This window comes from Natator depressus, chromosome 8 (genome assembly GCF_965152275.1).
Source record: "Natator depressus isolate rNatDep1 chromosome 8, rNatDep2.hap1, whole genome shotgun sequence".
In the NCBI taxonomy this organism is placed as follows: Eukaryota; Metazoa; Chordata; order Testudines; family Cheloniidae; genus Natator; species Natator depressus.
In genome coordinates this window covers 4,953,242-4,981,142 of record NC_134241.1, presented here as the reverse complement: position 1 = coordinate 4,981,142, position 27,901 = coordinate 4,953,242, and the positions used below count along the sequence as shown (strand labels likewise).

At 45.7% G+C, this 27,901-nt stretch overlaps 1 protein-coding gene across 2 annotated transcripts; it reads right to left on the bottom strand.

The window, feature by feature from the left end:
* Window positions 1-959: 959 nt before the first annotated feature.
* On the bottom strand, window positions 960-27,885 carry FAM114A2 (family with sequence similarity 114 member A2). 2 transcript variants are annotated; one of them, XR_012640485.1, is made up of 18 exons: window positions 27,733-27,885; window positions 25,277-25,500; window positions 24,072-24,171; window positions 23,313-23,408; window positions 22,855-22,967; window positions 21,860-21,994; window positions 21,502-21,660; window positions 19,819-19,942; window positions 18,472-18,551; window positions 17,348-17,476; window positions 16,989-17,128; window positions 16,060-16,132; window positions 15,111-15,164; window positions 13,233-13,400; window positions 4,603-4,663; window positions 2,939-3,087; window positions 2,147-2,209; window positions 960-1,088 (listed from the first exon to the last, which is right to left on the bottom strand). XR_012640485.1 is itself a non-coding variant. In XM_074960249.1 (14 exons), the coding sequence occupies exons 2-14, from the start codon at window positions 25,484-25,486 to the stop codon at window positions 13,299-13,301; spliced, it is 1,515 nt and encodes a 504-aa protein (XP_074816350.1). In that variant the 5' UTR covers window positions 25,487-25,500; window positions 27,733-27,885; the 3' UTR covers window positions 10,859-13,298. The 2 variants fall into 2 exon arrangements, 1 of the variants encoding a protein (XP_074816350.1); XM_074960249.1 differs by lacking the exons at window positions 960-1,088; window positions 2,147-2,209; window positions 2,939-3,087; window positions 4,603-4,663 and having other exon boundaries at window positions 10,859-13,400.
* Window positions 27,886-27,901: the final 16 nt, after the last annotated feature.

Here is a 27,901-nt window from a genome sequence, read left to right as displayed (position 1 = left end):
CTTTAACATAAAAGAGCAAATTTCAAAGCAGATTTGGTTTTAACAGCCTGGTAGCCCTGAATGTTCTGTGCCCTTTTGAAATATCTGGCTTGTGTTTGGGCATCTCTGACTGACAGATCCATCACAGACCATGAGGTCTGGATTTCCAAAGGAGCTGCCCATGCTGATTGTTTCCTTAGGTGCTGTGTGAGTGCCAGAAGGGGGAGGAACCAGTAACTGAACAGAGGGAAAGGGAACACATGCAAAGCCAAAGGCTGCCTAATCCAGTGGACTAAGCACAGGACTGGGCAGCAGGATCGCTTGGGTGAATCCCTGGATCCATCCTTGGTCTCAGGAGAGCATCCAGCTATAAATTGGGGATAACAATATTCACCCATCCCATAACCTTTCAGGGACAGTGCACAGTCACACCATCTGCATAAGAACCCAGGGAAAATCTGCGCTGCAGAAGTCCATAGGCTAAATTCAGTTGTGGTGTAATTGGTGATACCTCCCCTTAGCTCTGATGGAGCTTACACCATTATTATTTGTATTATGGTAGAGGTCCTGGCTGAAATCAGGGCCCCATTGTGCAAGGTGCTGTACATGCACATAGCAATAGCCAATCCCAGCCCTGAAGAGCTAACAAGCAGACAAAGAGTGGGAGGGGAACCAGAGGCTCAGGGAGGTGAGGTGACATGACCAAGGAGACATAGTAGGTCAGAGCCAGGGACAGAACACAGATCACCTGGCTCCCAGTCCCGTGCCCATTCCAATGGCCCGCATTAAATTTGCTCCACTATTGGTACATAGCTTTGAAAATGTTACCAGGTAATTATTAGTAAAAGGAGGGAAGTGACAGCTCAGTACTGATGGGGAGAAAGGGTGGAGTTTGACTGGTCAATAAACAGAGTGTCTTTTTAGTACTCAGACAACTTTATTTGGATGAAAAAACCTCAGCACCAGGTACATCTTTTCACGATTGATCCCCTTCTCCTTCACTCTACCCAGCACCTGGGCGAAGGCAGGAAACACCAATGTGGCCTCCATTGGCGCCTCAGAAGTCATTCTTTATCCTTCTCCTTTTCCTTCTTGTCACCATGGTGACCCTAGGGGATCAGTCAAAGAGAAACAAGAGGGTGTGTCAGAGCCTGGGCAGCTGATGTGTGTTTCCTTGTCCCTCTCTCTTGCTCACTCTCATGGCATCTGGATGGATAAACACAGAACTACAGTGATCCTCAGCTAGAACCAATGGGCTTGCATCACCCACTAGCCAAATTTTACCCTGATACAAACACACGGCTCCCATGGACACAGAACTTCGATGGGAGTAGCATGGATGAGTCCAATGGCAGAACTGAGCCCACTGCAGTTATGACGAGAAGAGTGATTGTGGCACATCATCTTTTGATGGCTGTGTTACCCAGACCACAAGGTTTCCTGAGAGGTTGGATGGGCCTCTGAGACCAGTGGATAGCTGTTTACATGACATGGCTAGCTGTCATTCAGGCATCCTTTATAACCGGAGGCTTTGGGGGATGACATTCGCCAGGGCTTCTAAGAGCAAAAACATTACACAATTCAGGAGACTGTCTGGTGCATTGTGGGGGAAGTGGATCTGGCAGCCAGTCAGAAAACCTCAGGGGTGGAGCCTCTTTTCCAGCGGCTCACAAGATTCCGAGATTGCAGATGTGTTGTGAGCATTCACACTGGGTACCAGAGGCAGAATGGGGCTTGCAAGCTCTAGGCTTGTGCTCGGAGCTGATTCTCAGCAGCTCCCATAGCAGATCTGACTTACCCATGGGGGTATTTTCAAAGTCACCCCACTCTGAACTCTTCTCATGCTCTTTGGTGGCCACCCCATGCACACCACACCTCCAGGAAAGGGAAGAAGAAGAGTCCCCAGAACCACCTGCAAACTCCGGCTGTAGCACTAACATGGTAGCTGCAGGGCTTCCTTACAGTGCGCCCATGTGATTTTGTCCCTCCTTCCCTAGACTGGCAGCGGCCAGCAGATGCTTGTCTCTCAGAAGGAGTGAGGAGGAAAGGAAAGAATTTACACTGCCACAGTAGTGACCAGACCCAGGCCGGACAAGGACATTCTAATCTAAAGCAAGGGGAAAACCCGCCCAGTAGATCTGCCAGGCACTGATCAGTTCCTAGTTACCTCTTCAGAATCACTGTCGGAGCTGCTGCTGCTGCTGCTGCTATCATCTTCATCTCCCTCTCCCTAAGGGGCACAGAAGAAAGGGTTCATGACTACCCTGGTGATAGCACCACTGCACAGGGAACAAAGCTTCCCAGCCGGGGTCAGTGTCTATCCAGAGGCATCCTGGCTCATCTCCTGCTGGCAGGTTGGGCGGAGGAAGAGTGATCACTTGCATTTTGTTTTGTTGCTTTTACAACAAAGGCCAATGTTAACTCTCACTTCCTCTGTTCCCGGTGAGCGCCTCGGCAGGGAGGAGATGGGGCAATGATCAGACAGCCTGTCTGACTCTCCCCTCCCTGCCCTGAGAAATGGTTTTCATGCTCAGTACTAGCTGTAACACACACAGTGCCACCATCCTAGGAGGTGGGAAATCAAACACGCACAGAGATTCAGAGCATATAAGGCCCAAAGGGACTCTTAGGACCACGCAGTCTGCTCACAGAATTGCACCCGGGACTATCACAGCATCCAATTGCCCAAAGAGCACCAGGGATGTGCAACCCGCCTGAGCGCTGAGCTGGCCGAACCTTTGTCACGCACGAACCCAACACACAATGGCACTCGGCTGTGTTTGGAGGCGATGCTGGGGGAGGAAAACTTTCCGAAATTGAGTCAAAAAGAGGTTGGAATTTGTTATTCCTTAATGTTTCTGAGGTACTGAAATGGCAGCTTTAGTCACGCTGCTCCAATGGGGAATCCAAAATGCCCAGACAACACACGGAATGTGGGAATTCTCCACTAGTTCCTCACCTTTTTCTCCTTCTTCTTCTTTTTCTTGTCTTTCTTGTCTCCCTCTTTCTTGTCTTTCTCCTTCTCTTCCTTCTTGTCTTTCTCCTTCTCTTCCTTCTTGTCTTTCTCCTTCTCTTTTCCCTGATCCTTCTGGTCTTCTCTTCCGAACACTGAGGAGAAGAATGAGTGGACAGGTCGGTTGGCACTCCCCACCAGCTCCAGAGGGAGCTCATCCCACGCAGCCTGTGTGCCAAGTGTTACACATCGAAGCACAAGGTAGAAAGGAGCGAAAGGACAAGGAGCGCAAGGGACCCCCAATCCTGCACCCCTGACAACACGGTGCATGGCTTCCATGTGATTCCAGCTCAGCAAAGGTAAAGAGGGGACATGGGCCTCATTTCCATGAGGGAGGGACTGTGTTTAAGAATGCATCAAGTTGATCAGTATAGCACAGGCCACCAACATGACCCACCACCCTCACACTAAACCCAACAACCAGAATGAGGCCATAGTATTTACAACTAGCAGGAGACGAGGCTATGGCATGCCACACTCAGAGAACAGGAGGGACCGAGGTGCACCAGTGCTCAAGGCCTCTGCAATGGCAGGGAAATGATTAAGTGAGATAAACGCAGATAATCCTGGCAAGTGACCCACATCTACACGCTGCAGAGCAAGGTGAAAATCCTCCAAAGTTACTGACAATCTGACCTGGGGGAAAATTCCTTCCCGAGCCCACACGTGGGGCGATCAGTTAGAACCCTGGGCATGTGAGCAAGAACCAACCAGCCAAGCTCCTGAGAGACAGAATGCCTGGTACCATCTTAGAGCCTTGGCCCACCCTACCAATGTCCCATCTCCATCTTCCTGCTGCTTCAGAGGAAGAAGATTTAAAAAACCCAAAAACAACCCTTCCAGAATACGCTAAGAGGTTTTTAAAAATCCCTTCCTGACCCCTGCGGTGGCTGTCTGAAACCCAGAAGCATGAGCTTTGAGGACCATAAGACATAAACTGGAAGTGAGCCCTGCACCCCACCATCCCAACAACCTCACACTCGCCCGTTCTTTGTGCACACCCTCCCCTTTTCCACCTAGTATATTCACAAAGGAGGGAGAGGGCAGAGAACTGAGTCTTGTAGCCATTTACCACAGAAGTCAATGCCTAGCACTTGAGCTCCTTCTGCAACACCTCCATTTGCACCAGAACACGATCCCCTCTGCAGTGTGTAAACTCTCAGAGGAGCAAGACGTTCCTCTCGCCGTCCCAACATAATCTCTACGGTAAGAGGGTTGGGAAGAGCATAGGGAGTGGGAGGCCAACATGAGAGTAGAGATGTAGGTGAAATGTTCCAAGCTTGGGCAACAGGGAGCAGAGTGGAATATTTCCAGGAGCAGGACAAGGGGAGAGCTTGTGGGGGTGGAAAGAGGAACTGGCAGTGGGTCTTCCCAAATGAGATTTCAGATAGACACCTAGCTGGTCCCTTTAGTGACTACTGCATAGGGTTACGTGCAGTTAGCAATGTGACAAGTGACTTGCGATGTGTGATTGTGAGGATTGATGGCCCTGTGGGCCTGAAGCAGGTAGGATGGAGGGAGAGTTCGCTTCCACAACACCCCTTTATCCCACATCATGCTCACGACTCAATTCTGCTGTGGTTTCCCTGCCCGGATGCAAAGCCGCTCACTCTTTAAGATTGAAGACATTCTGCAGCAGCTACCTGGCTCTCGCACGTCGATTCAGAACACCTAGGAAAGAGACATCCCCAGACAAGGATAGGGTTAGAGAGAGAAGTTACAATACTATGTGATTTTCAGGATTGATCTGAGCTTTGCAGCATTAAAACGACTGTTTCTGGGTCCCCAACACTCACCTTTCTGCTTTCCTTTAACCTGCAGGTTAAGGATGAGCGCTGAATGTTTTAACACCTTCCAGAATGGTTAGTTTCCTGGGTTAATGGAAACCCTCTTAATGAGACCATTCCCGTTTCAAAAATGAGCGTAAATTAACTAGTGGCACAACTCACCTAGGGCTGTGGCAGATTCTCCATCACTGACAGTCTTTAAATCACGTCTGGATGGCCTTTTAAAAGATCTACTCCAGCCCAGCCAGCAGTCATGGACTTAATGCAGGAATTAGCACTCTGGGGAGGTTCTCTGGCCCGTGTTATGCAGGATGTCAGACTAGGTGATCACAACAGTCCCTTCTGGCCTTAAAATCAACGAGTCTCTGAGTGTTAAGGTGAGACTAGTTGTTTGGAGCTCCCCAAGGGCTACAGCATTACAGCGTCACTCTGAGTGAGTTACGGTCATATCCGTTGCCTGGGAAGTGGGTGCAGCGAGCAGACTGAGCCAGTCACAGAGTCCTCCCTTTCTCAAACCTCCCATACAGCCGCATATTTGTATCAGCAGAGAATGGAAACTGCTATTGGTGAGCAAATAGGAAAGGCCAAAAGCTGCCATGCTGAGCATGTACAACTGGGAGTCACCCATATCGCATCTCACAAGTCTTCACTCACTTGGGAAAAGTCAGTCCTGCTAGATCTCCAGGAGCAGGGCATACCCCCCTCGCCCTGGCGAACGTGATCCAATCTCAGTGTCAAGCATTTAGCCAGGCTTGTTTGCTTTAATGCTCGATTGCAATGCATTTGACTGCGTGGGTGGAGGCTGAGATGAAAGCAATAGATATTCTAATCCATTTCCAAAGCCAGATCTGTTTGGCCAGTTCTAGCCTGCGCTCATTCTCATGCTCACCCCACTTTCTGCAAAATAATTTTTTAAAAGGCTGCAGTCACATCGCCAGACTATTGGATTATACAGTGGGTGAGCAGACAGCGACAATAAACATGTAATTGGCAAATTGCAGTTTTGCCTTGAGGCTGAATAAACCAAAGTAAAAGGTCAAACCAGAATGCCCTATAGACCAAATAAAACAAAGCTGCATATTCATAAAGCCTATGCAAATATGTTAATTTGTATTTACTTATTTCCTGTGGGCACAAAGAATTTACAAATGATAACAGCCACCCCTGCTATAGCCTTGTCCAGGTGGACTGCTTTCTGAACAGCAATTTCCCCACTCCAGAAGTACTGCAGAACAGGATTCAAAGCAAAAATGTGTGTGTCTCAGTGCCTGAAATCAAACAAAATCACACCCCGCATTTCCCCACTGCTCAGAGTTCCCATGTAACAAAGCCAGGCTGTAAATCCCCAGAAAGACACCGAGGAGAAGAAAGTGGCCTTACCTGGCAGGGGAAAAGGCAAGTGGCCTCCCAAGTTTTCAGTTGGTAGCAGTAGCTCTGCAGTTCCTGTCTTGTCATTTTGTACTGTCTCCTCCCCAGTTCCACTGCCAGAGCAGAAAAACTGGTTCCACCATCCTCCTCTGGCATCACAGTATCCCCGGAAACACAAGTGACCCAGCCCAGGTGCGCAGTAACCTGTCTGCCTGCCTTACACTGACTCATTCAAGAACTTCTGACCCACACTAGGCAGCTCACGGCTGCTATGTTGGTTGGTTGGAAACACCCACCACATGGACACTGAGTGTTTGATCCTGCCATGCTGAGCACAATGGGAGCTGAGCCATTGACTTCAGAGGAAGCAGGAACAGGCTTCTAAGACTCAATCCAAACCCCCTGGCTTGGAATGCTATGGCAGCAGCTGGTCATCCAGGATGCCTGAAGAGCCATTAAGACAGGAATCTCTCTCTCCTACTTATGTCATATTCGCTCTCACATATGCAATCAGGCCGACAGCTACTCCAGGAAGGCTGTGTACTTGACACATGAAACACTATGACAGACAGATGAATATTTTAGAGTGGACAGTTCCCTTTCATGTACGGCACCCTCTAATGTCTGCCCCTGCAGCAATCTTTCATTCCAAGTTCCAACTAGCTAAATACCTAACGACAGTAGTTAGCCAATAATCTTAAAGTATTAGTTCTAAACATGCTCTTCCCTGCTTTTCCTCTTCCAAGCAACGTCCTCATTTCCAACAATATTGATACAATGAAAGAACGATGACAATACTTTAAGGGCTGTGGAACTGCAAAGCCCTTTCAAAAATTAATGAATTCAGCCTTGCAACACCCCCGGGAAGTGGGAATTACCTTTGCCACTTTGAATGAGTAAAATTGGTTGGGGAAAATTCATAGACTCATAGACTGTAAGGCCAGAAGGGACCATCATGATCATCTAGTCTGACCTCCCGCACATCGCAGGCCACAGAACCTCGCCCACCCACTCCTGTCATAGGCCTATAACCTCTGGCTGAGTTACTGAAGTCCTCAAATCTCGATTTAAAGACTTCAAGTTACAGAGAATCCACCATTTAATCTAGTTCAAACCAGCAAATGACCCATGCCCCTCACTGCAGAGAAAGGCAAAAAACACCAGAGACTCTGCCAATCTGACCTAGGAGAAAATTCCTTCCTGACTCCAGATATGGCGATCAGTTAGACCCTGAGCATGTGGGCAAGACCCACCAGCCAGACACATGGGAAAGAATTCTCTGTAGTGACTCGGAGCCCTCCCGTCGAGGGTCACAACTCCAGCTTTGGAGATATTTGCTAATAGCAGTCGCGGATGGGCCATAAGCCATTGTAGCCAATCTCATCATACCATCCCCTCTATAAATTTATCAAGCTCAGTCTTAAAACATTAGGTTTCTTTGCCCCCACTGCTGCCCTAGAATTCACACACACAGGATTCAGTTCACCAAGTAAATAATTCATTGCAAGTTGTGGCCCCAGTTCTGAGCTGAGTTCAGGCAGCGAGGGCATGTCCTTGTGCCTCCTGGATTCTGCAGGCAGCAGGACACCCTATAGCCAGACCACATTGCACTCTAGCCCAATCCATCTCCAGCATGTCCCGACATGGGGTGGTCAGAGTGGAGCCATTCAGCTGGCCTTTAACTTCATGGGCATTGCCTTTCTGCTGAGGAGATTCCCCGAGCTGGCTAGCTGGGCGGCCCCTGCAGAGCTCAGCTCTAATTTGCAAAGTTTATTCTCCTAATGATCAAGCCCAGCTACACCAGATATGCCTCCGGAATTGAACTGGTCTCCCTTCAGGCAAACGCCTTCAAACGCTTACCGCTCAACAGGAATCACTCCAGAAGGCATCATAAAGAACGCATTGCTATAATGTAATTAACTCTGCTTTGCATGTTGTTATTCCTGGCCATTGACCCGGAGCATCTCTTACAACCACCAGTACAGTTTAAAGATGAAATATAAAAAAGCCCATCCTGCTATGGCACAAGACCAGGCTCGAATCCAAGACCTGGGCCCAGGGAGCTTGGAGTGTTGTAAGCACAACAAACTTGAATCTCTAGAAGAGGACAAAGAAGGCTACAGGGAAATTATGTGATCTGCTGTGAGTATTTATGGCATGGAGTTGGTGGGTTTGAGGTGCACCTAAAATTTCTCAGCTGAAAGAAGAGAGCCTGGGGACTCAGTCTGCAATCACAGCAGACAACGGGATCCAACCCCATTCGTTGCAATTCTCAGGTGACAGCAGTGGCTTAACATGCCTTCTGACGTAGAGATTGCAGCTTTTCCTTTCTGCTGGTGACCTCATCATGGTGATCCATGCCTTTGCCGGCTCCAGGCTGGACTCTAAAACTGTTCAACTTGGGGTTATGCTTGATGTCCACTCAGAAGCTTCAGCTAGCGCAGAATATCAGTCGCCGCTGTTTCAACCGCGTGGGTCAACATGAGCCCATCACATTTCTCACATCATCTGGATATAATTTAATGTGACAGTGATTGCCCAGGAAGCCGTAAAAGGCCCACGAGCCGACTGTGTCAGAGACCGCCTCTCTATCTAGGCCAGACTGTAGCAGTACAGTTGGCTGAAACACTCTTTTTGGTTTGCTCCCAGGGTTGAACTATGCGTGACTCTGCTCAGTGTGATACTCATCACTTTCACGTGTGCTGAACTTAACAGAGCATTGAAGACCAAGCAAAGCAGGAGGGGAAGGTAGTCACACAGCCAAAGTACTTATCCCTAGCGGGAGTAAAATATCGCCCATAAAGTTAGTTTTGAGACATTTCAGCCAGGTGGAATGTCTAGTTTGGCTATTAGCATGCATGCAACTACCCACCTTTCCTGCTGGGAGACAGATTGTTAACTTGAAGCAGTGCCATGGGAGATGTGTACAAACAGCTGGCCAGCTCCCAAATGACAGGTGCACCTTGTTACAGTCTGTTGCATTGAGCCTCTGCCAGGATAAGTTGGAGCATGGATGTGTTGATTAAAGCAGTCTGTTAACATTTCCAAAGGGGCTTAATTAACGCAGAGTAAGATGCCAGATAGTTCAAAAAAAGGAACTTTCAGTGTGTGGATTCAAGGTAGTTTTCCCACACACCCCTCCCCCAAAAAACCTAAATTTATTCCAAACAAAAACTTTTCCCATCTAGACAAGATCTGAGAGACTCTTTTTAGTCATGTCCATAAACGGGGTACAGTTGTTCACTCTTGAGCCCATCCTTCCATGGACAACGCTACTGCCAAAACCAAGACATTGCCATGTTGTGTAGACAAGCTGATTTATTTAGCACTCGGGCACCTTCAAGAAAGATTTCAGAGTCACTATCCTCCCACATCTTCTCTCTTTAGTTCTGAGTCATGCCATTTAAGTATTTATCTGAGCCACTCGGGACAGCCCAGCTCCTTACTCACTCGAGGTTTTGGTCGCCTGGCTGGCAATCCTTCTGCCACCACTTGCTGATAGCAGACCTTTGTTTCTTCCTTTGCAAGCCAGCTGGAAATTGACTGCACTCCCCAGGCGCAGAAAACATTTTTCTGATTATCCACATTTGTATCTTAATAATAAAAAAAATTAACAAGCAGGGATATAGCCAGGCAAGCCCTGGGAGGAAATATCCTAATTCCATCCAGTACCGAATACAGATTTGTTTTATTTTTTTTTACATTAGCACAGCAGCTGGTGGAGGGCTGTTTTCTAAAGTCCACGTGTAACAGAATCTCACTGAATGAAAGAAAATAATTACATTTTTCCCACTGCCCAGCCTCCATCTTATCTGACCCTTATCTAGTCTAGATAGCCTCTCACCTCCTCAAAGAACAAGCACCAGGAGCTCTCACATTACTTCCAGCTCTCATCAAGTTCAGGCACCAGTCAAGGCTGAGTAACAGGATCTCTATTCATTTGAAAACAGTGCAGCCAGACAAAGCCTTTGAGTAAGCACTTGCATTGACTCTATAGCTGTTTTCTTTGGTAAACCTGATTGACTACTTGTATGAGCAAGAATGAGGCTATTCTAGCGTTGGCTATTTGTTACTGTAGTGCATTCCTGTTGAATATCTAGCCCGACAGTCCTGCCATCTTATGCCTTAAAGAAATGTAGCTGTTTGGAGTGTTTCTGATTAGACCCCTATGGATTTGAAAAGCAGCTGCTGCTGCCCCATCCAAACCCATTCTCCTTCATGCGCTCTGCTCGTCTATCATTTTCTGCATTTCTCAACCTGTCGGCTTGATCAGTGAGGTTGGCATTTTGCAAAGACTCAAGCGTGGTTTCTAAATACCTCGTTTGCCATCATTGCTTATTTCCCACTTGACATCCTGGATTTAGACGAGCACACACAATTACGCTGGTACTAGCAGCCCGAGTTCAGCTAATCCTGCTTCTCTACAGAGATTGATTCTGCCTCCCGTTTGCTTTCAATGGGCTTGCCTGTGTAGAACGGCACTAAACATGCAGACTACTTGCTAAAATCCCATACCCTGTGAACAGGGGCAGCTGAACCTGACCAGCAGCAGCAGTCAAAGAGGGAAGTGAAGACGGACGCATCTAATTCTGACTGTCTTCTTGCATTTCTCTTATTGCTGTAGGAAATGCTCAGTCAGCTTCATGGTACTAATCCAGATTCTGGCTCAGTGTTTGGTTTTGGAACAGTGACATCAGAACAAAAATAGTGTTCAGTCAGTTAGTGCAGAAACTTCCTTTTAATCATGAGCTTATAAAGTCTACATCACTGAAACAGTAGCACATCTCAGAGAATTTACATCCACCAAGGAGCCTGTCTCTCTCTGGCTAACTGTGGGGGATAAAACACCCCAGTACCAATATAAGACCTGGTAAATATGGGGCTCAAAACCACAGCTAGAGGCTGGGAAAGGGAACTCAAGAGAAAACAATGCATACTTTAAGCATCAGTGCACTTTCCTTGATAGCATCTGTGGCAACTGTCGCCCCAGGTTGAGAATGGAGCTCTGGCCTCCCTCCTATATACATATATAAAAACACTGCTCAGCCATAGGGCAGGGGAGAAGGAAGGTAAGAGTGGGGCCACAACTGCATTGGCACCCCAGAGCAATTCTGCCAGATTAGTTATTGCCAGTTCATGATACATGAAACAGCACTGGCATTTAACTCAGCTTCTGGCCACAGAAAAAATGACTCACAGGTATTCAGACATTATGGTGATGAGCACAATATAAGAACCGATACAGAATAGAACGGCTCCATGAAAGAAAAGAGCATAGAGTATGTGTGTTGGGGGGGGGGGGGGTGTTCTTTCCTCCCCATCCCTTTGATCCTCCCCCACACCTCTCCCCAGATATGATGTAGGATTCTCAGGGCAATGCCTGAACACTTATTCTATGTATGGTTTTATTAATAGAAAAGTCAATCCATCCACAGATTTGATCATTCAACCAAAACTGAAGCAAGGATTTTTCCAGCTATACAAAATAGGAGAAGCTATTAGCCAAAAGGTGTTTCTATAGTAAAAACCAACTCTCTCTGCTTGGCAACAAGCTGTATCAATGGAGCAGAGCGCAGGGAAGCACGGAACCCAAGAGTAGAGATTTGCAAGACCTGCTAAAACCTGGAGACGGCTAAGGCTGGGACTAGAGATTCATCATTACTGATGAGCCAGTACTGAGGAACGCAGGTATGACAGTCTACTCTCATTAGCTGCCAGGACTCCCTTTTTATTCCATTTAAGCCACCTTTTTCTTTCCCTGTCGGTGCAGCAGAGGCTGTTCCCTTCCAGTGAAGAAGCTCAAAAGGTACAGAGTGCAAAAAGTAACAAAATAAGGAAGTTTTTAAAGCACAAAGGAAAAGATGCCCTGTGTGGAACAGCAACTTGTGGAGCAGATGAGGCGTCCCAGTGCCATTGTCAAGCTGTTTCCTCTCGGACGTATTCTAATCGCCTCCTACTGGGACAGGAAGTAGTACAGTGCACCATTTTTATACAGTAGCCTAAGAAACTCCTTCAGTGGTACGTGACAAACGTCTGTACACACAGACCGTGACTGATGGGTCACGTTGTACTGAAAGGTAATGAGAAATTCTCTGCTCTGTTACTTGAACAGGAACCCATCCCTTCCAGTTGCTTTTCATTTATTGTTACAGGGCCACGCACCCTGTTGTTCTGAACAAATCAGTCCTGTTACAGCTTTCTTCTCACTAATGGGGCCACCTGTAACCCTGTGTGCAACCCTTGTCTTCTTGAAGCAAACATCTTGCAGGAAAGAGAAACACAGTCTTCGTCAAAATCCCCAAGCCCCATCCAAGAACTCAGTATGTACATAAGAGACCAGCATCCTTCAGCAAGCTGCTGCTTTTGTATATACAGAGCGTCAGGGACCTTAGATTCTGTTCTTTCAAAGCTGAAATCATTCCTGAGACCCTGAACCTTGCCGTATCTTGTACCCAGCACACACTTAGCAGGAACAGAAGTATGTGCCTCGGAATTCAAACTCAGCTGGAGAGTTTGGTTAAATTCTCATTAACCAGTTACCCTAGTCTTTCCTCTAGAGTGATTTAGCTTCAGTCTTCCTCAAAATAGTCGTTCCTGAAAGAGCTTGTTAACATACTCAGCTATGGGAGCGCAGAGAGAAGAGTAATAAACAGTCAGCCAAAACTAAGGACTGGTCTACACTGGGAATTTACATCGGCACAGCTACGTCTCTCAGGGGTGTGAAAAATCCACACCCCTGAGAGACACAGCTAAGTCGACAGAAGAATTCTTCATCAACCTAGCTACTGCGTCTTGGGGAGGTGGATTACCTACACTGATGGGAGAACTCCTTCAGTCAGCATAGGTAGTGTCTACACTCAAGTACTACAGAGGCACAGCTGCGCTGCTGTAGTGGTTTAAGTGTAGACTTACCCTAAGAAACAACCTGCACTTTTAACTTGCCAGATTGCCCAGATGCCTAGACTATGCTAACTGCATCCCTCATGTCTCTTGACAAATTGTACAGCTAAGACCTGGCCAGTCAGCATTTTGTCATCACCACTGTGGTACCAGTGATTAAAGCTTCGTTTATTTTCTGTTCCTACCCCATTCCCAGGCAAGGGAATGATCAAGTGGGCAGATGTGGTTTCTGCTTGACTAGCAAGATTCATTCACTGCTGTGATAATTCAGTTTGAGTCTGGATAAGAGAGATCTGTAGCACAGGCAGGAGTAGCTGGAAGGCATCTTGGATATACGAAGCACTGTTTGAAGCCTACAAAACAAAACAAACTACATTAGAGACATTCATGGTACCAGTCTTCATTACTGCTTGATGTGCATGTACTATATGGTCACTGATTATTAATATACCTAAGCAATATCAGGCTACTACTTTCAGATGCAGCAATTTCTTTTCAGTTAAGTCTACTTTTTAAACCCCAGTTTATCCCACTGGGCAAAAGGTGGCCAACTGACACTCAAGAATTGCCATACCATTTCAGAGCTGATACACCTAGCTCAGTATGCTGCCCCTAGAATACTCAGTACCAGCTGCTCCAGGGGAAGGCATAAGAAACTCTGCTGTAGAAAGGAAGCACACACCAACAGGGAACATTTCTTCCTAACCCCCTCAATCAGAAGTTACCCATTGGGAATCCCTTTAGTTGGGAAGCGTATGGATTGTCACACACTGAATGATGTGACTTGTCCAAGGTCTGAACACAGCAGTTTCTAGCCCGTTGCTGTAATCGCTGGAGCTGCGGTAAAGTCTAGCATTTTGAGCCACAGGGGTTCACAAAACATTTCAGGTTGGAGCTCACACGCAAAGCTATCTATCATCAACTGAAACAAAGTTTCATGCCAAATTACACAAGTCATCCATGGTCCAGTTGGAAGCTTTACAGGCGTTCAACAGACTTGGGCTGAGTTTCTAACAGAAAACAGGATGACTTTCCTATTGGCAGGCCTGCACAGCTCTAGCAATTCCTAGAGCCCCACAGCCTCCTGGGCTGTGAATATCAGCTGTGCACTCAGGCGATACCCCTGAACGCGTGAACAGCTTCAGATCCTGAGGGAAAAGCGAGCTGCAAAAACAGAAACCAGCAATTTCTGCTAATAATAAATCCTTTGCTTTCAAGCAACAGAACCCCTACTCAGGTACTCCAGGCAAATGGGGATAGCTACTCAGAACTAAACTTTCAGTGGGGAAGTTTGAAATTTCTAATGCAACATTTCACACCACATGTGACTATCTGAAAGCTGTAACCCTTCCCCATCCACACAAATGCACATGGATTTTTCATCACATCAATTTAGAACAAGTTCTCTCTAGAAAAATTAAAATAGTATGAGCCCTCTGAAAAGTTTCAGCTCAGTCTCATTAGTAGGCCAGGATTAACATGTAAGGACTGTCTCTAATATTTTAGCACGTTTGTTTGTTTGTTGGTAGCTTGCAAATATTCCAATTCTATCTTGCTTCTATTTGAGAAATGGTTACTGCTTATTTAACTGCAAGAAAGATGCATGTTGAAAAAAATCCACAAGAATCAAGTTTTCTTGGCAAGACTACCACTGAAAATCTTATTAAATTACAATGTTTAGAAAGACAAGCTAATTTGTTTTGTCTGAATCTGCAGAATCTCTTATGTTTACCGGCTGAAATTTGGGAGTTGTTTGAAGGAGAATTGCCAATTAGCTGACAGGAAAGGCAGACGTTTTACAAAATGACATTCCCTTCTGCTGCACCTTCTCTACACTGTTCTGAAGGGATCATGTTTATACTTTACCAAATACATTGCACATCTGGCACAGATTATAGTAGCAATGCTCCCTCAGATATCTATTAAGACTTGTAAATTACCAGTTGGGGAAGCAGTCTTAAGCCATGGTTTAGAAAACTGGACATGAATAGGGATAATGAAGTGGGGATTGACTAGTCTATCCACATTCCCACATTAGTAGCTGTAAGTGTATCATAACTGACCTCCAAAAACACTCCAGTGATTAATGGGTTAAGCACATCTGCCTTCTCTTTGACCTGGAAAGATTAGAGACAGATCATAGTACTTGACAATCTGATTGCATTTCCTTTCAGCAAAACACAGGGCCAGATCCTCACCTACTTTAGAAATCGGCATAGCCCTTTCACCGTCAGTGAAGCTGCACTGATTTACACCAGCTGAGGATGTGGACCATAATATGAAAATATAGACTTGCACAAGTCCCAGCATATACCGAAAGCATTCTTTATACAATGATGTGCACTGAACTTCCAGATGAACTGGGGAGAATTAAAGCAAGCTAATGTGACATATTTCTAACAAAAGCAACTGTAGGCTGGTATGAACTAGGCTTAGGACAATGGAAAGCTCTTGTGTATGAGTTGAGCACTGTGCATATATGCAAATAGTGGGTTCCTTTCAGAGACAGCTCTCTGTCTCTGCAGAGGAGAAGATCATGGAGGTATCCCTGAGAGGTGGGCCACAAACCATAGATGCATACAACAGAATTTCCCCACCATTTCGGCTACCAACGTGTGAGAGGGGTACATAATACCCTACAACAATTACACCTTCATCATCACAGCCATTAGCTACTTAGTCTCCTCAAAGCATGGAAAGAGTTGTTTGAGCTGGATGACTTTATTTCAGTAAAGTTCACTTTGAACTCCAATCCAGGCTGAAAAGCCACTAGCTTTACAGGCTGATAATGTGAAAAATCTGAAGGTCGTAATGAATTAGGATGCAGCAAAGCTCACTGATAACACACCTGCGTATTTTAAAAATACAGAAGATGAGACAGCATGAGAAGCTGTGCAGTGGAACAAAAGGGCATGAGGGCATTTCAGGGACACTACAGTCTGTTTTGAATGCAGCAAGAGGTTGAGCGGGACCAACCAATCTCATTCCTGTTAAACAAGAAGTAGGTCTTACCCCTGCAGTTGTTAAGCACGTCGTGAACTCTTTAGATAGAGAACACAATTCTTTACATAGCACAATAGTCATTCTGGAAAAGGAAAAAGGAAAATTATGTAGTAAAGGCACTTTTAAAAAAAAAATCCCCTTTACTTCGCCATTGTCATCTGCAAAACAAAATCACCCACTTCCAAATGTACATTTTTCTTTAAAAACGAAAAGATAGATATAAATGTTTAAGGGTCCAACAACAAAGCGTCTAAAGAACGAGAAGTTCCAAATAATATCTGAAAAGAGAACAAAGCTGAAACTTGGAAGCAGATTTTGGAGAACAGGAATGCCTGGTCTGAAGGGAACATTACTAACTTGCTATTTTAGTTACAAGCAGGAAGTGTCATCTTGTTTGTAAAAGAGAAATAGTTCTTTTACATGCTCACCAATTGCCTCTTAATAAAACAAGTCCCTGCTTGTCATAAGCAGTATCAGGGAGATAAGTCTGCTCAGGATGATTTTAATATTAGGCATCTAATGTGCTAGCAACAGGCTAGCAAAACGGTACTGAATAATCATTTTATATAAAGAGAATGGCTCTCTTTACACTATTTTAAACAGAGTATTTTGTGGGCTCCAGTTTTTTTCTTTTTAAATGCCTGTCTACTAAACTAGCACACATTTAGGGCAGAATTCCCTTCTCAGAGCAGCATGAAAGCAGTCACATAATATTTTCCTTTCTCCATGTGTTCCTGTCAAGAAATTCCTGTATATACAAAAGACAGTCAAGTTCTGTTTAGTGAAGACAATACTGCCCTTAGCAATTTCTAACATAAATGCAACCAGGCATAAACTGCTGGCTGAGAACTGTGGAGAGAACCCACACAGCAATGCCTACACCAACAGCAGGATGCAAACCTAACCAGGGGTACTATAGCATAATTCAGAGGACTTACTGTGAAAGGGCTTTGGCTCGGCCTGTGGCTGACACCTCTTGCTTCTGACCATGTAGGACTAATGCTGCAGTTTTGTGGAACATTTCAATGGAGTAGGCTGTCAGTTGAGCCAGACTTCTAATGGCAAATGCATGTATATCCTGCAGGAGTTACAAAGAGCTCATTCTAATAGGTTTGCTATTATTTTAAAATAAGACTTCTCTCCACTCTGCCCCCCTCCCCCACCCCCATCTCTAGGAGTTAATGTAAAGATTCTAACTGTGGGTTGAAAGCCATAAGCAACCAGTTGGCACATTATCCTATATTGACATCCCCTCCACAGTTAGATTTCATTTTCTCTCTCTCCTTTGCCCACTTACTTCTACTGATGTTTTAACATCTTGATCAGCATCCCCTGAATCCAGCTGTTGGTTTTCTTTGCTCGTTTTCCTCTCTTTTGGAGTTTCCATGTTGAGTCTTTCAATCCATTCATGAGCAGATTTCCTTGCCTGTGTAATAGGAGGCAGAGACACATCAGCATGGCACTTAAAGACTGGGATGAGATCCTCCTGCACGCTGCAGAAGGTGGAAGAGTGGATCTCTTTGTAAGAAATGGTTACTACCCCTACATTGGTGGAAAGAAATGGGACAAGCAAGTCAGTTACCTGCTGAACTTTGCAGTGGGTCGAGTGAAATACAAGGGAACTGGCTACTGTGCACACACACTTTTGGCACTTGTTTTTCTTTCTTACGAGATGTACCACGACATGTGCTGTTTTAACAGCACGACTGTGATCAAGAGGTTTTTTTAGGGTTTCCAACAGATGTTACTGCCACTCAGTGGACCACAATGGTATTGTAAGAGGGTAAGAAAAGGAGACATTCCTCTAAATTTATTAACTGGTCTGACGGAGAGAAAGTTGCCTTAAGAGGAGTTCAGACACTGGGTTATGGGATCATGAAACTGATCAGCAATAACCCAGTGCATGAACTGTAAATAAGATACTTGATAATTCCAGTACTGAGAACCCTGGAGACATTTATGAATTATTCAACAACATATAAGGAACATTTGTAATTTTTATATATTTTCTATACAGAGAGAGACAGCCCTTGCTCCTTTTCCGTAGTTTCAACAGAAGGGCCATTGTTACAGATATAATCTTCTGAGGAAGGCACACTTTTAAAGCTAGGAGATGATTTTAAAGCCAGATGTTGCGAATGGGCAACAGGGGTTGGATCACTTCATCATTACAAGTTCTGTTCATTGGCCACTGTCAGAAGACAGGACACTAGATGGACCATTGGCCTGACCCAGTATGGCCGTTCTTATGAGACCTGGGCTCATCTTATCAAGGGCTCCAACATTTAAATGCTCCTTACCATTTTGTAATCCACAGGGGGAAGAACAGTGCTTCATACTTTTAACACCTTCACCAGGAGTTCAGGACTTGGTCTCCTGAGTTTTACCCACCAGCCATCAGAGGACACAAAGCTAACTCACCGTGGCTAATTTGTCCGGCTTGGCTGAGACGTGCAGTTCGAAGAAAAGCGCAGTTATTTCCTTTGTGAAATCTTCGTCTCCTGAAGGAAACAAAGCAGGTTGGCAAGACTCGGTAGAGTAAGACAGTCTGTACTACACAAATAAGTGATAAATCAGGAAATATACAGTGTATAGCCATGCAGCTTGTTTCTGCCCACATGCCTCAAGGGTTCAGCAACTGCTGACAACCAATGGCTGCATTTAATTCATCTTTAAATCACATATTCAACAAAAAGAAAAGGAGTACTTGGTTAGTCTCTAAGGTGCCACAAGTACTCCTTTTCTTTTTGCAAATACAGACTAACACGGCTGTTACTCTGAAACATATTCAACAAAGGATTCAAACTCCTCAAACTTGTTTTTTCTTAATGCAATTTATTGGGCATTATTTGGTTTTGAGGGCCTACAGATATGTCACTAAGACTAACAAGCCTTCGGCCAAGGTAATTCTATTTTTACAGCTAGCATCCAACCACAAACAACATAAATTCTGCATTTCAGAAGACATCTGCTTGCACAGCACCTTAGAGAATTTTTAAGGCCATTTAAAGCCAATGGTTTTCCTATTATATATGCAGGGCCAGATGTTGACAAAAACAGGAAAAAACCTGTTGGATCCATCATGTACAAAGATAAAAATTATAAATAAGGCTCTAGAGTACCTAACACTGAATGCGCCAGCCCTCTTTGTTTGGCCACTTGGGTAAAATCGAAACAAGAAAGTCGTTTATGTTCAAATTAGTGAAAGCTTCAACAACTGGATGCTCCCTGCTGTGCAGGTTGTTTCAGAGCTTTACGATGTCCCTCCAAACTGTGTGGCCAACACTAGTAGAAACTTTCACCTTTCAAAAAAAGTGCCTTTTTTGAAGTCAGATAATGCTACTAATAGGTTTCCCTTAGCGCCAGGAAAGGAGGCAGTTGGGAAGAAGTAAATCTCTTGGGATATCCTACATAGCTCTCCCTTCACTCCCCCACCACAAGTCCACCCCTCATTTTCTTCTCTCTCATAAGACCCTGCATCAGAGGGACCTCCTTTCTTTTGCCCAAGGTGCACTGGATGAGCCTATCAGTTCCATTCCTGAACTGTCAATGGGTCCCTGCAAAGGAGGAGTTCTCCCTATCCTCACAGAGATTAAGGGCACTGCCTTTCAACAGTGCTCCCAACTGCTGATAGGTTGAGGATCAAGGGACCAGCTGAATAATAACCAAACCTGGGCCTTTCACACATTGCTGTGGAAGGCTAGTTGGTTTTAAATTGGAGTTTAAAAACCAGCCGCCCCGCCTGTAAACGCGAATCCCCTTACTTACCCTTCTTCTCTTCCTCTTCATCATCATAAAACTCAGCTAATGAAAATGCTTCTTTGAGCTGCTCCAACTCCACTTTTAACATGTCTAACTCTTCTCCAGAGAGGGCATTTATAACTGACTTCACCTAGTTAAGAGCAACACAGCCATAAAAAGAGCCATAAATGCAACAGGAAAGAGAAACAAGATGGAAATGATACAGTGCAGCAGTATTAATGACACGCTGATACCAAATGCAGCTGTCCCTTTAGGACAGAGTTCTCTGCCAGGCCCCATTAAGGAGTAATTGATTCTTTACCGGGCTTCCTGATGTTTCATGTTTCAGTTGATATTTGCCAAAAATTGAATAGCTGGGATACAATTTGTGTTAACCCAGTAGGATCACCAAGGTTGAAAAATATCACACTGCCCACACGTCAGGAAAGCTAGGAAGAATAGAATTGTGTGTCCAAGGAAGGGATCATGTGACCCAGTGCCAATCAAGCGTCAGGTTTATGGAATCAGGGGTTGAGGTGACACTAGAGAGCTGTACCTGCCGCTAACTACTTGAGCACAGGCATTTGCTGCGAATGAAGAAGCATTGGCTTGTTGGCCAGAGGACAAATGACAGCTGGGGAAAATTCATATTTAAAGGAAACAAAAAACAGAGAGTGGCTCCTTTGTTACAGGCTAAACTACATCATACTGTACTTGGCTTGGCGCTTACCATTTTCCATTTCCTGTCCATGCATTCTGCTCAGCCTGAAGGTACAAGTCATCAGACTTATTTTTTATGTATATAATGTAGATGAGGCTCGTGGCACTATTATTAAGATTGCCTAACACTTCCCATAAGACAACCCTGTTTTCAGTTGTTTAGCCACTTGGGCTGAAGTTTTTCACGCCAAGTTGTCTGCCTCAGGATGCATTTTTCTGGGAAGATTTCAGCTAGAATGGTTCAGCCATTCCAGGGGAAAATACATTCTGCTCATGTTCACTGATTTCTGGTGATTTTTTTTTTAAATGCTCTCGCACCCCAATTCTTTGGAGCAGAGACTTGAAATTTGGCAGAGGGGAGGGGTGTCCCTTGTGTCTGGAGTGTGCCTCCTGCCACCCCTGTGAAAATCCACCCCAATTTGGACAATTATAAGTCTTTATTTTTGTATTGCACTTTGCTAATGCTCACTGGAGACTTCTTAGATATTAGCAGCTCAATTCTAGCTGAAGATTACGTCTACAAATGCATGCTCTAGCCCCAAGGCTGAGCAGGACTTTCCCTGCAATTGCAGCTCTGGGCTGTGCTGGATCTGGGCATGTGTACTGAGAGGAGGAAGACTGTCTCTCCGGTGTTCTCAGAGCAAGTGGGGAGACAGAATAATTTGGGACAAGGAGTCTGAAGGGTGCAAAAACTGGTACTGGCTGGGTAAGCACATCGAGTCTGGGAGCCGGGGGGGGGGGAGTGAAAGGAGGTGAGGAGATGGAGTTAATTACGTGTGATCATACAATCAGACAATATCATAATGCATACGCACAAGGGGGCCAAATTAGGTTGCACGGGCAACCTTAATTCTGGCATTTCCCAAATTTTGAGTGCTTGACATTGCAACCATAATAATGTTTTTTAAACAGGTTTTTGTGCATAAATATAACCTTTTCCCTCCTCAGTTGCACATAGGAACTAGAAAGGAAACTGCTCAAAGCCATTACCTTTGAATCACTCTCTCTGGAAAGCATCTCCAAGGCTTCCAGATGTGAAAGACCCTGAAACTCATCAAAGAGTAACCCATAATGGGCTTTCTTCTCGGTAGCCATGGTAACCTCAGTAGCTGTCCGCTGCTCTTCTTTCTCCTTTGCCTCTCGCAAGACCTGAAAAGGAAAAGTGGAGGCGTCAAATCAGCACGTAGAGAAATTGGCTAAGGGAGGCGAAGGCCCCAGTGAACAATTTTCGGAAGCGTTCACTTGATGCTAATACTGAAGGTTCCTTAAAAGGAAAACACAGGGAAGAAAAAAAATGAGAGACAAACTGCTGAGAGTCTCACTGTCAGGGTTTGAGAGAAACCAATACCTGTGATAGTGTGGAATTCCTGTTCATTAAGCCCTTTGTTTTCTTGAATCCAGGGTCTCCTTCAGCTATCACGTCCATTGTCTTCTTCCCAATGAATTCCAAGGCATCCAAACCGCCACTAATAACACTCTTCCCCTAGAAAGCAGATTTGCAAATTGACAGAATGCATGTAAATCATACTTCTGTTTGTCTAGCTACAGTTAGTTTAAATGTATTATTAAAATATGATTTAAACCAGAAGTGATGTGGGCCAAATGCTCGTGTTTCAAGCCCAAGCTAGACACCCCGATCCCCATACAGTAAAGAGCATGAGAAACAAGGAAGAGACACTAATAGCCAATGTTTTAATGGGAGTGCTCAGCTGGAGAATACGGCCCACCATCACAGTTGCAACAGCCATCCTGAATTTATAAAATGCACACATTAAAAAAATCCTTCTCTCTCTTCCCTTCAGTCAGAAGAAGCTCGACTATGTTCATTTATCCGTTTTTAAAGTGTGTTATTAGACGGTTGCTGAAAACCAAAAAGAAGAAGTGGGCTTTGCATTTTGCTCTGCTGGTAGTGAGGCTTCTCTTCTAGAGTCATGGGCCAGTCACCAGGAAAGCTCTGTCAGAGTTTTACGCTTGAGGGTAAAGAGTCCCATTGGAACTAGCTATGGTCAGTAGGACGAGTCGCCCCCCACCCCAAGTAATTTGGGTCAATCCCACAGAGGACTATGAAGAGGAGGACTGGAGTCATTCCTAGAAACGTCACTGAAGTTAGTGGAGTTACTCCAGGAATGATTCTGCCCTTGAATTTAGCCCGTTATTCTACAGTGAACCAGAAAAGATAGCAGAGCATTGGGGTGACACACTCTATGCTGCAGATCTGAAGGCCATACAGAAAGGCCGGATAAATTAAAGAGTAGAATCAAGGTTTGTTGGTATGAGGCTTCAGTGTCAAAGAAAAATAAGTGATTTTAGCCTATTTCCCAGGCTCCCCACCCACCCACTCACTGTGCTTTGAACAGCTGTAGAAAGAGTGGATAAAACTCCGAAAGCTCCACTGATGGGCGAGGAACTGCTGTCACCAACTCCGCCTGTAATGCTTGCTTCAGCTCTCTGCCTTCCTGCACCGGAGAGGGGGGGAAAAGGTGTTTTATTTTTCAAAACTTGCAAACAACAAAAAAGTTAAGATTGTAAATAGATATCGTCTGTTTCAGGCAGGCAAATGCACAAATCTCAGACAGAAGAGAGGGCCACAGCACGTGAGACAGAAAGAGTTAAGATCACTCTGCTATAACTCAGACTCTGCAGAGCTAACAGAAATAAGCACTGAAACATTATTGTAGTAAACAGATGTCAATCTCAGTACACACCGAGCAGATCTGTTGAGTGTAAGATGGTGCTATTTTTAGACCACATTTGGAGAAATTCAAAAATTACATTTTTTATTTTTAATAATAAAAACTGACCTCCTGTAACAACTTTGGCCTCTGACGAGATTTCACTAGGGCTGGGGATCCCAAAGGACGTCTCTGCTTTTTCGATGACATTCGAAATACCTTGTCCTAGAGAAGGCAATGCTGTTACTTCAACTCTAAAACAGAACTGCATTCACTTTAGCCACTAAGAAAGCAGTGATTGAATCAGAAATAAGATTAACCACCAGGGACTGCCCACTGGAGATACAGATATAAATATATAAGCACTAACCACACAGTCAATACTAAAAGCAGTTGCAGTCTGGCTTGCTTTCTGACCAGCATAAAGAATTCATCCGACATTGCAGCTTTATGCTGTATCCCACTGATGGGAAAGTCTCAGAAATTTGTCACATCTTTTAATACCTCAGCTGGCCATTGTTTGTGCCAGCTCCTTAAAAGCCTGAAAGTTATTCTGCTGTCCATGTCTCCCTACCTCTCGTTTTGCTTTTTGATTTTTTCCCCTGTATTTTGAACAGAGTGCTTGATTTTTGCCAACTCTTGCTTCTGAATTTGAAGCAAGCAAGACAGCATAAGCTGGAGACATTCATGAAAACTGAAGCCTGATTTTAGACTGCAAAAAGAGTTAATATAAGAATGGCCATATTGGGTCAGACCAAAGGTCCATCTAGCCCAGTATCCTGTCTGCCGACAGTGACCAATGCCAGGTGCCCCAGAGGGAATGAGCAAAACAGGTAATCATCAACTGATCCAATTATATCGAATTAGCAAAATGCCAGCAGCCCTTACCTACTGTAGCTACTGTGGCAGAGGCAGTGGAGAGAAGTGACTTTCCCCAGCTCCCCCAGTATCCCCATCCTGTCTGAGATGCATCAGTGGAATCAGAGACCTTTATTTAGAGAAACAGAGATGAAAGACAGCAAAGTGACTCACTGATCTCTGAACTGTATCTTTGAGAACCTCTTTTTTAACAGTAGTAACAACACTGAACTTCAGCCAACATGAACACATATTGCATATCAATCTGTGACCTCCTTGATCTTCAGTAAGTATCATACAATTACTCAGTTAGGGTTAAGTTCACCCTCCTGCAACAAGGCCAGAATAAGTGAACAGAGCAATTGCTACACTGTATCAGACTCGTGGTCCATTTTCTCCAGCATCCTGTCTCAGACAGTGGCCAGCACCAGATGCTTCGGAAGAACGTGCAAATGTGGGGTACTCTTTCCCCTTTCCAATGAAGATCTCTTCCTAAACCCTAAATGGAGTTTAGGTGGGGCATTATTTCGGAGTTGGGAGGGAAGGAATTTGGACACTACTGTACTAGCGATAAAAATGGAGGAAGAAAAAGGGAGAGCAGAAATGAATAGCAGAAGCGTTAATGTTGGTACCCTGTAACCTTCCTCTTCTGCATGCAACCCTCTCTCAGTAACAATGTGCAATATCAAAGTTTAATGGTGAGCTATCCGATTTGTATTTGACCATAAAGTAACTTTTCTCTACTTTAAGAAAAAAGAAATGGGGTTGCAAAATGTGAGAAGGTTGGGGTATGGAAGCAGGAAGGAAGGTAGGAAAGAGGAAGGTCAGTTTGTTTTTTTTTGTTTAAAGGTTCACAAGTTCATTCCCCCCCATCCTGTCCCTTTCTAGTACAGTCAGTGTTCTAATGTCATTTGTTCCACCCTTATCTAACCCCCCATGAGAAGAAGCCAGTTCTTAGCTATCCTATCTGTGCAGTTCTAATATAATGCCATGACTTTCTGCCACTCATGGGAAGAAGTCAGAGACCCAGTTGCCAGGTTTGATGCAAAACCCATTCAAACCAATGACATTTAAAATAATGCATTTTCAGGATTTCTCAGTGCAAAACTCTATTCTGCCACAACTCTACATGAAAGGGCTTCATCATTGTTTCCAACACAACCAGGATTCTGCTGTGTTCAAAGTTTGTGCAATTTACCAATCTGCATGTTCAAAGAGTCAGCACAGAAACATACTTTCAGGGCTTGATCCACTGGCTCTTCTGCAGCAATAGGCTTGCTGGAGGGTTTGGCTTCGGGTCTTTTCCGAGTCAAAGCCACAGGTTCAGGTTCATCCTCTTCCCTACCATTGCTCTTAACGGACCCAGCTTCCTCCACTGTCTGTCCATTCTCATCCTTCTGGGAGGCACCTGCTTTCAGGCTTTCACTTCCATCTTTTTCAGACATTACTAGAACATCTCCTAGAAAATAAAGTGATTCCAAGAATAACACCAACCCACTAGGATATTTTTGACATTCCTTTAAAATGCTACAGTGCTCTCTTGAATAGCTAAGTGAGAAGACACTGTTATTCTCTTCCTCTCCCCATATATAGGCTCCCACTCGCCTTCTATATGTCAATTAATTTTTTGAGAAACAAGGTGGGTGAGGTAATATCTTTTATTGGACTAGCTTCTGTTGGTGAAAGGGACAAGCTTTCAAGCTCTTCCTCAGGTCTGGGGAAGGAAGCAGAATGCTCTCTCAGTCAGTTTGAGCTATGCATGATTGACAGGAAACAGTGTGACAGGACTTTAAACTTCCAAATACGAGAGATCACTCTATCTAAGAGCCGTACCCTCCCAGCAGGAAAGGAACTGAGCAATATCTGTAAGTGCTGCACTACAAGTCCAAAGGGTGTGCAGATAATTTAATCTATGGCTTGTCTCACTAACCCAGACGGCTTTGGTGGACTGTTTTTGAAAAGCGTTTGCCAAATATGAAAGAACAGCACTATTAGAACTTGGGCAGTTGAGTAAATTGCAGCACGTTTATTTGAGCGTTGTGCATTTATAGCAGAGCTTTTTTAAAGCGTACAAACAATTTGGAAATTCATTGTCACTGACAACTTGCATCTGAAGTCGCAAGCTGCCATACAAATCCAATTGCTGGATAAGGACCTATAAACCACCACTTGTAAACGAGATTTTTCCCCATCATTAATGGGCCAAACAGTCATCATTTCATTAACTCCAAGTCAGTTAATACTTAAAAGTTAGATGTTAATGCAACACCAGACATTGTAATGAAGCTCGTTATATGTGCCAAAAGATGCCAGCTTATGGCTGCTATGGGAATCAGACTTTAAGTAGCCCGACTTTGGTGTACTAAAATATCTCTGGTAAATCAAAACAGTAACATTCCATTTTACATTTATTTATAAGTCCCAGAAAGTCCACTGGTGATGCAATCAGATCAGCTTGTTACATTGTAATGCACTGGTCACCTTTCTCTTAGTAAAAAAGAAGAGACAAATCACTACTCTGTCAATTTAAGATGACATTTCCAAAATCCTAGGTGCATGACCCCATTTCCCCCTTTGTCTCGTCATTCCCCACCTACATGTCCCAGAGACATTTCTACGCTCCTGGTATTTTACAAACACACACGCAGCCTCAAGCCCTTGCCCATGGGATTTAGACACACGTTCTCCATCACACACGGGATGTAAAAAGCTTGACAAGTGCAATACCTTTCCAATTCCCTCCCAAGGTTCAACATTCATGCTCCCAGTTACTCACCCACCCAGATGAAAGTGCACGACCCCAAAGTGACTAGAGCACGGACTAGTTTGAGAGATCACGTTCACTGTTAGATATCTTCTCAAACATGGCCTCCTGCCCGTGGCCCTCCCTAACACACCCCACCCTGGCCCCCTAACCCTCCTCCGCCAGATCCCCCCTAGCATCTCTGCCCTGACCCCCTCTTCCAGGGTCTCCCCCAACACTCCTCAACCCTACCCCCCAGGATCCCCCCTAGCACCCCTTTCCCTCTGTCCCCCCCCAGGCTCTCCCCTAGCACTCCCCACCCCTGCCCCCCAGGATCACTCCTAGCACCCCTCTCCCTCTGACCCCCTCTAGGATCTCCCCTTGCACTCCCCACCCCTTCCCTCCCAGGATCCCCCCCCAGCAGCCCTCTCCCTCTGTCCCCCCTCCAGGGTCTCTCCTAGCACCCCGCCCCCCCCAGGATCCCCCCAGCACCCCTCTCCCTCTGTCCCCCTTCCAAGATCTCCCCTAGCACTCTGCACCCCTGCCCCCCAGGATTCCCCCCTAGCACCCCTTACCCCCGCCTCCCAGGATCCCCCCCTAGCACCCCGCTCCCCCAGGGTCTCCCCTTGCACTCCCCACCCCCACCCCCAGGATCCCCCCCAGCACTCCGCACCCCTGCCCCCCAGTACCCCCTAGCACCCCTCTCCCTCTGTCCCCCCCAGGATCCCCCCCAGCACTCCGCACCCCTGCCCCCCAGGATCCCCCCTAGTACCCCCCACCCCCAGGATCCCCCCCAGCACTCCGCAACCCTGCCCCCCAGTACCCCCTAGCACCCCTCTCCCTCTGTCCCCCCCAGGATCCCCCCAAGCACTCCCCACCCCCGCACCCCCAGGATCCCCCCCAGCACCCCCGCCCCCCAGGGCCTCCCCTCGCTCCCCCGGCCCTCACCTGCAGGGCAGGCCCCGGCCCGGCCGCCTCCGCCCCTGCCAGTGACAGTCGCCGCCACGTCTCAGCCGTGCCCCCTCACGCCCCCCGCGGACACGCACCGCCGGAGGACCAGCGCCATAGAGACTGCGGGACAAACAGGCGCGCCCCCGCGCTGACCCCGGAAGGGCAC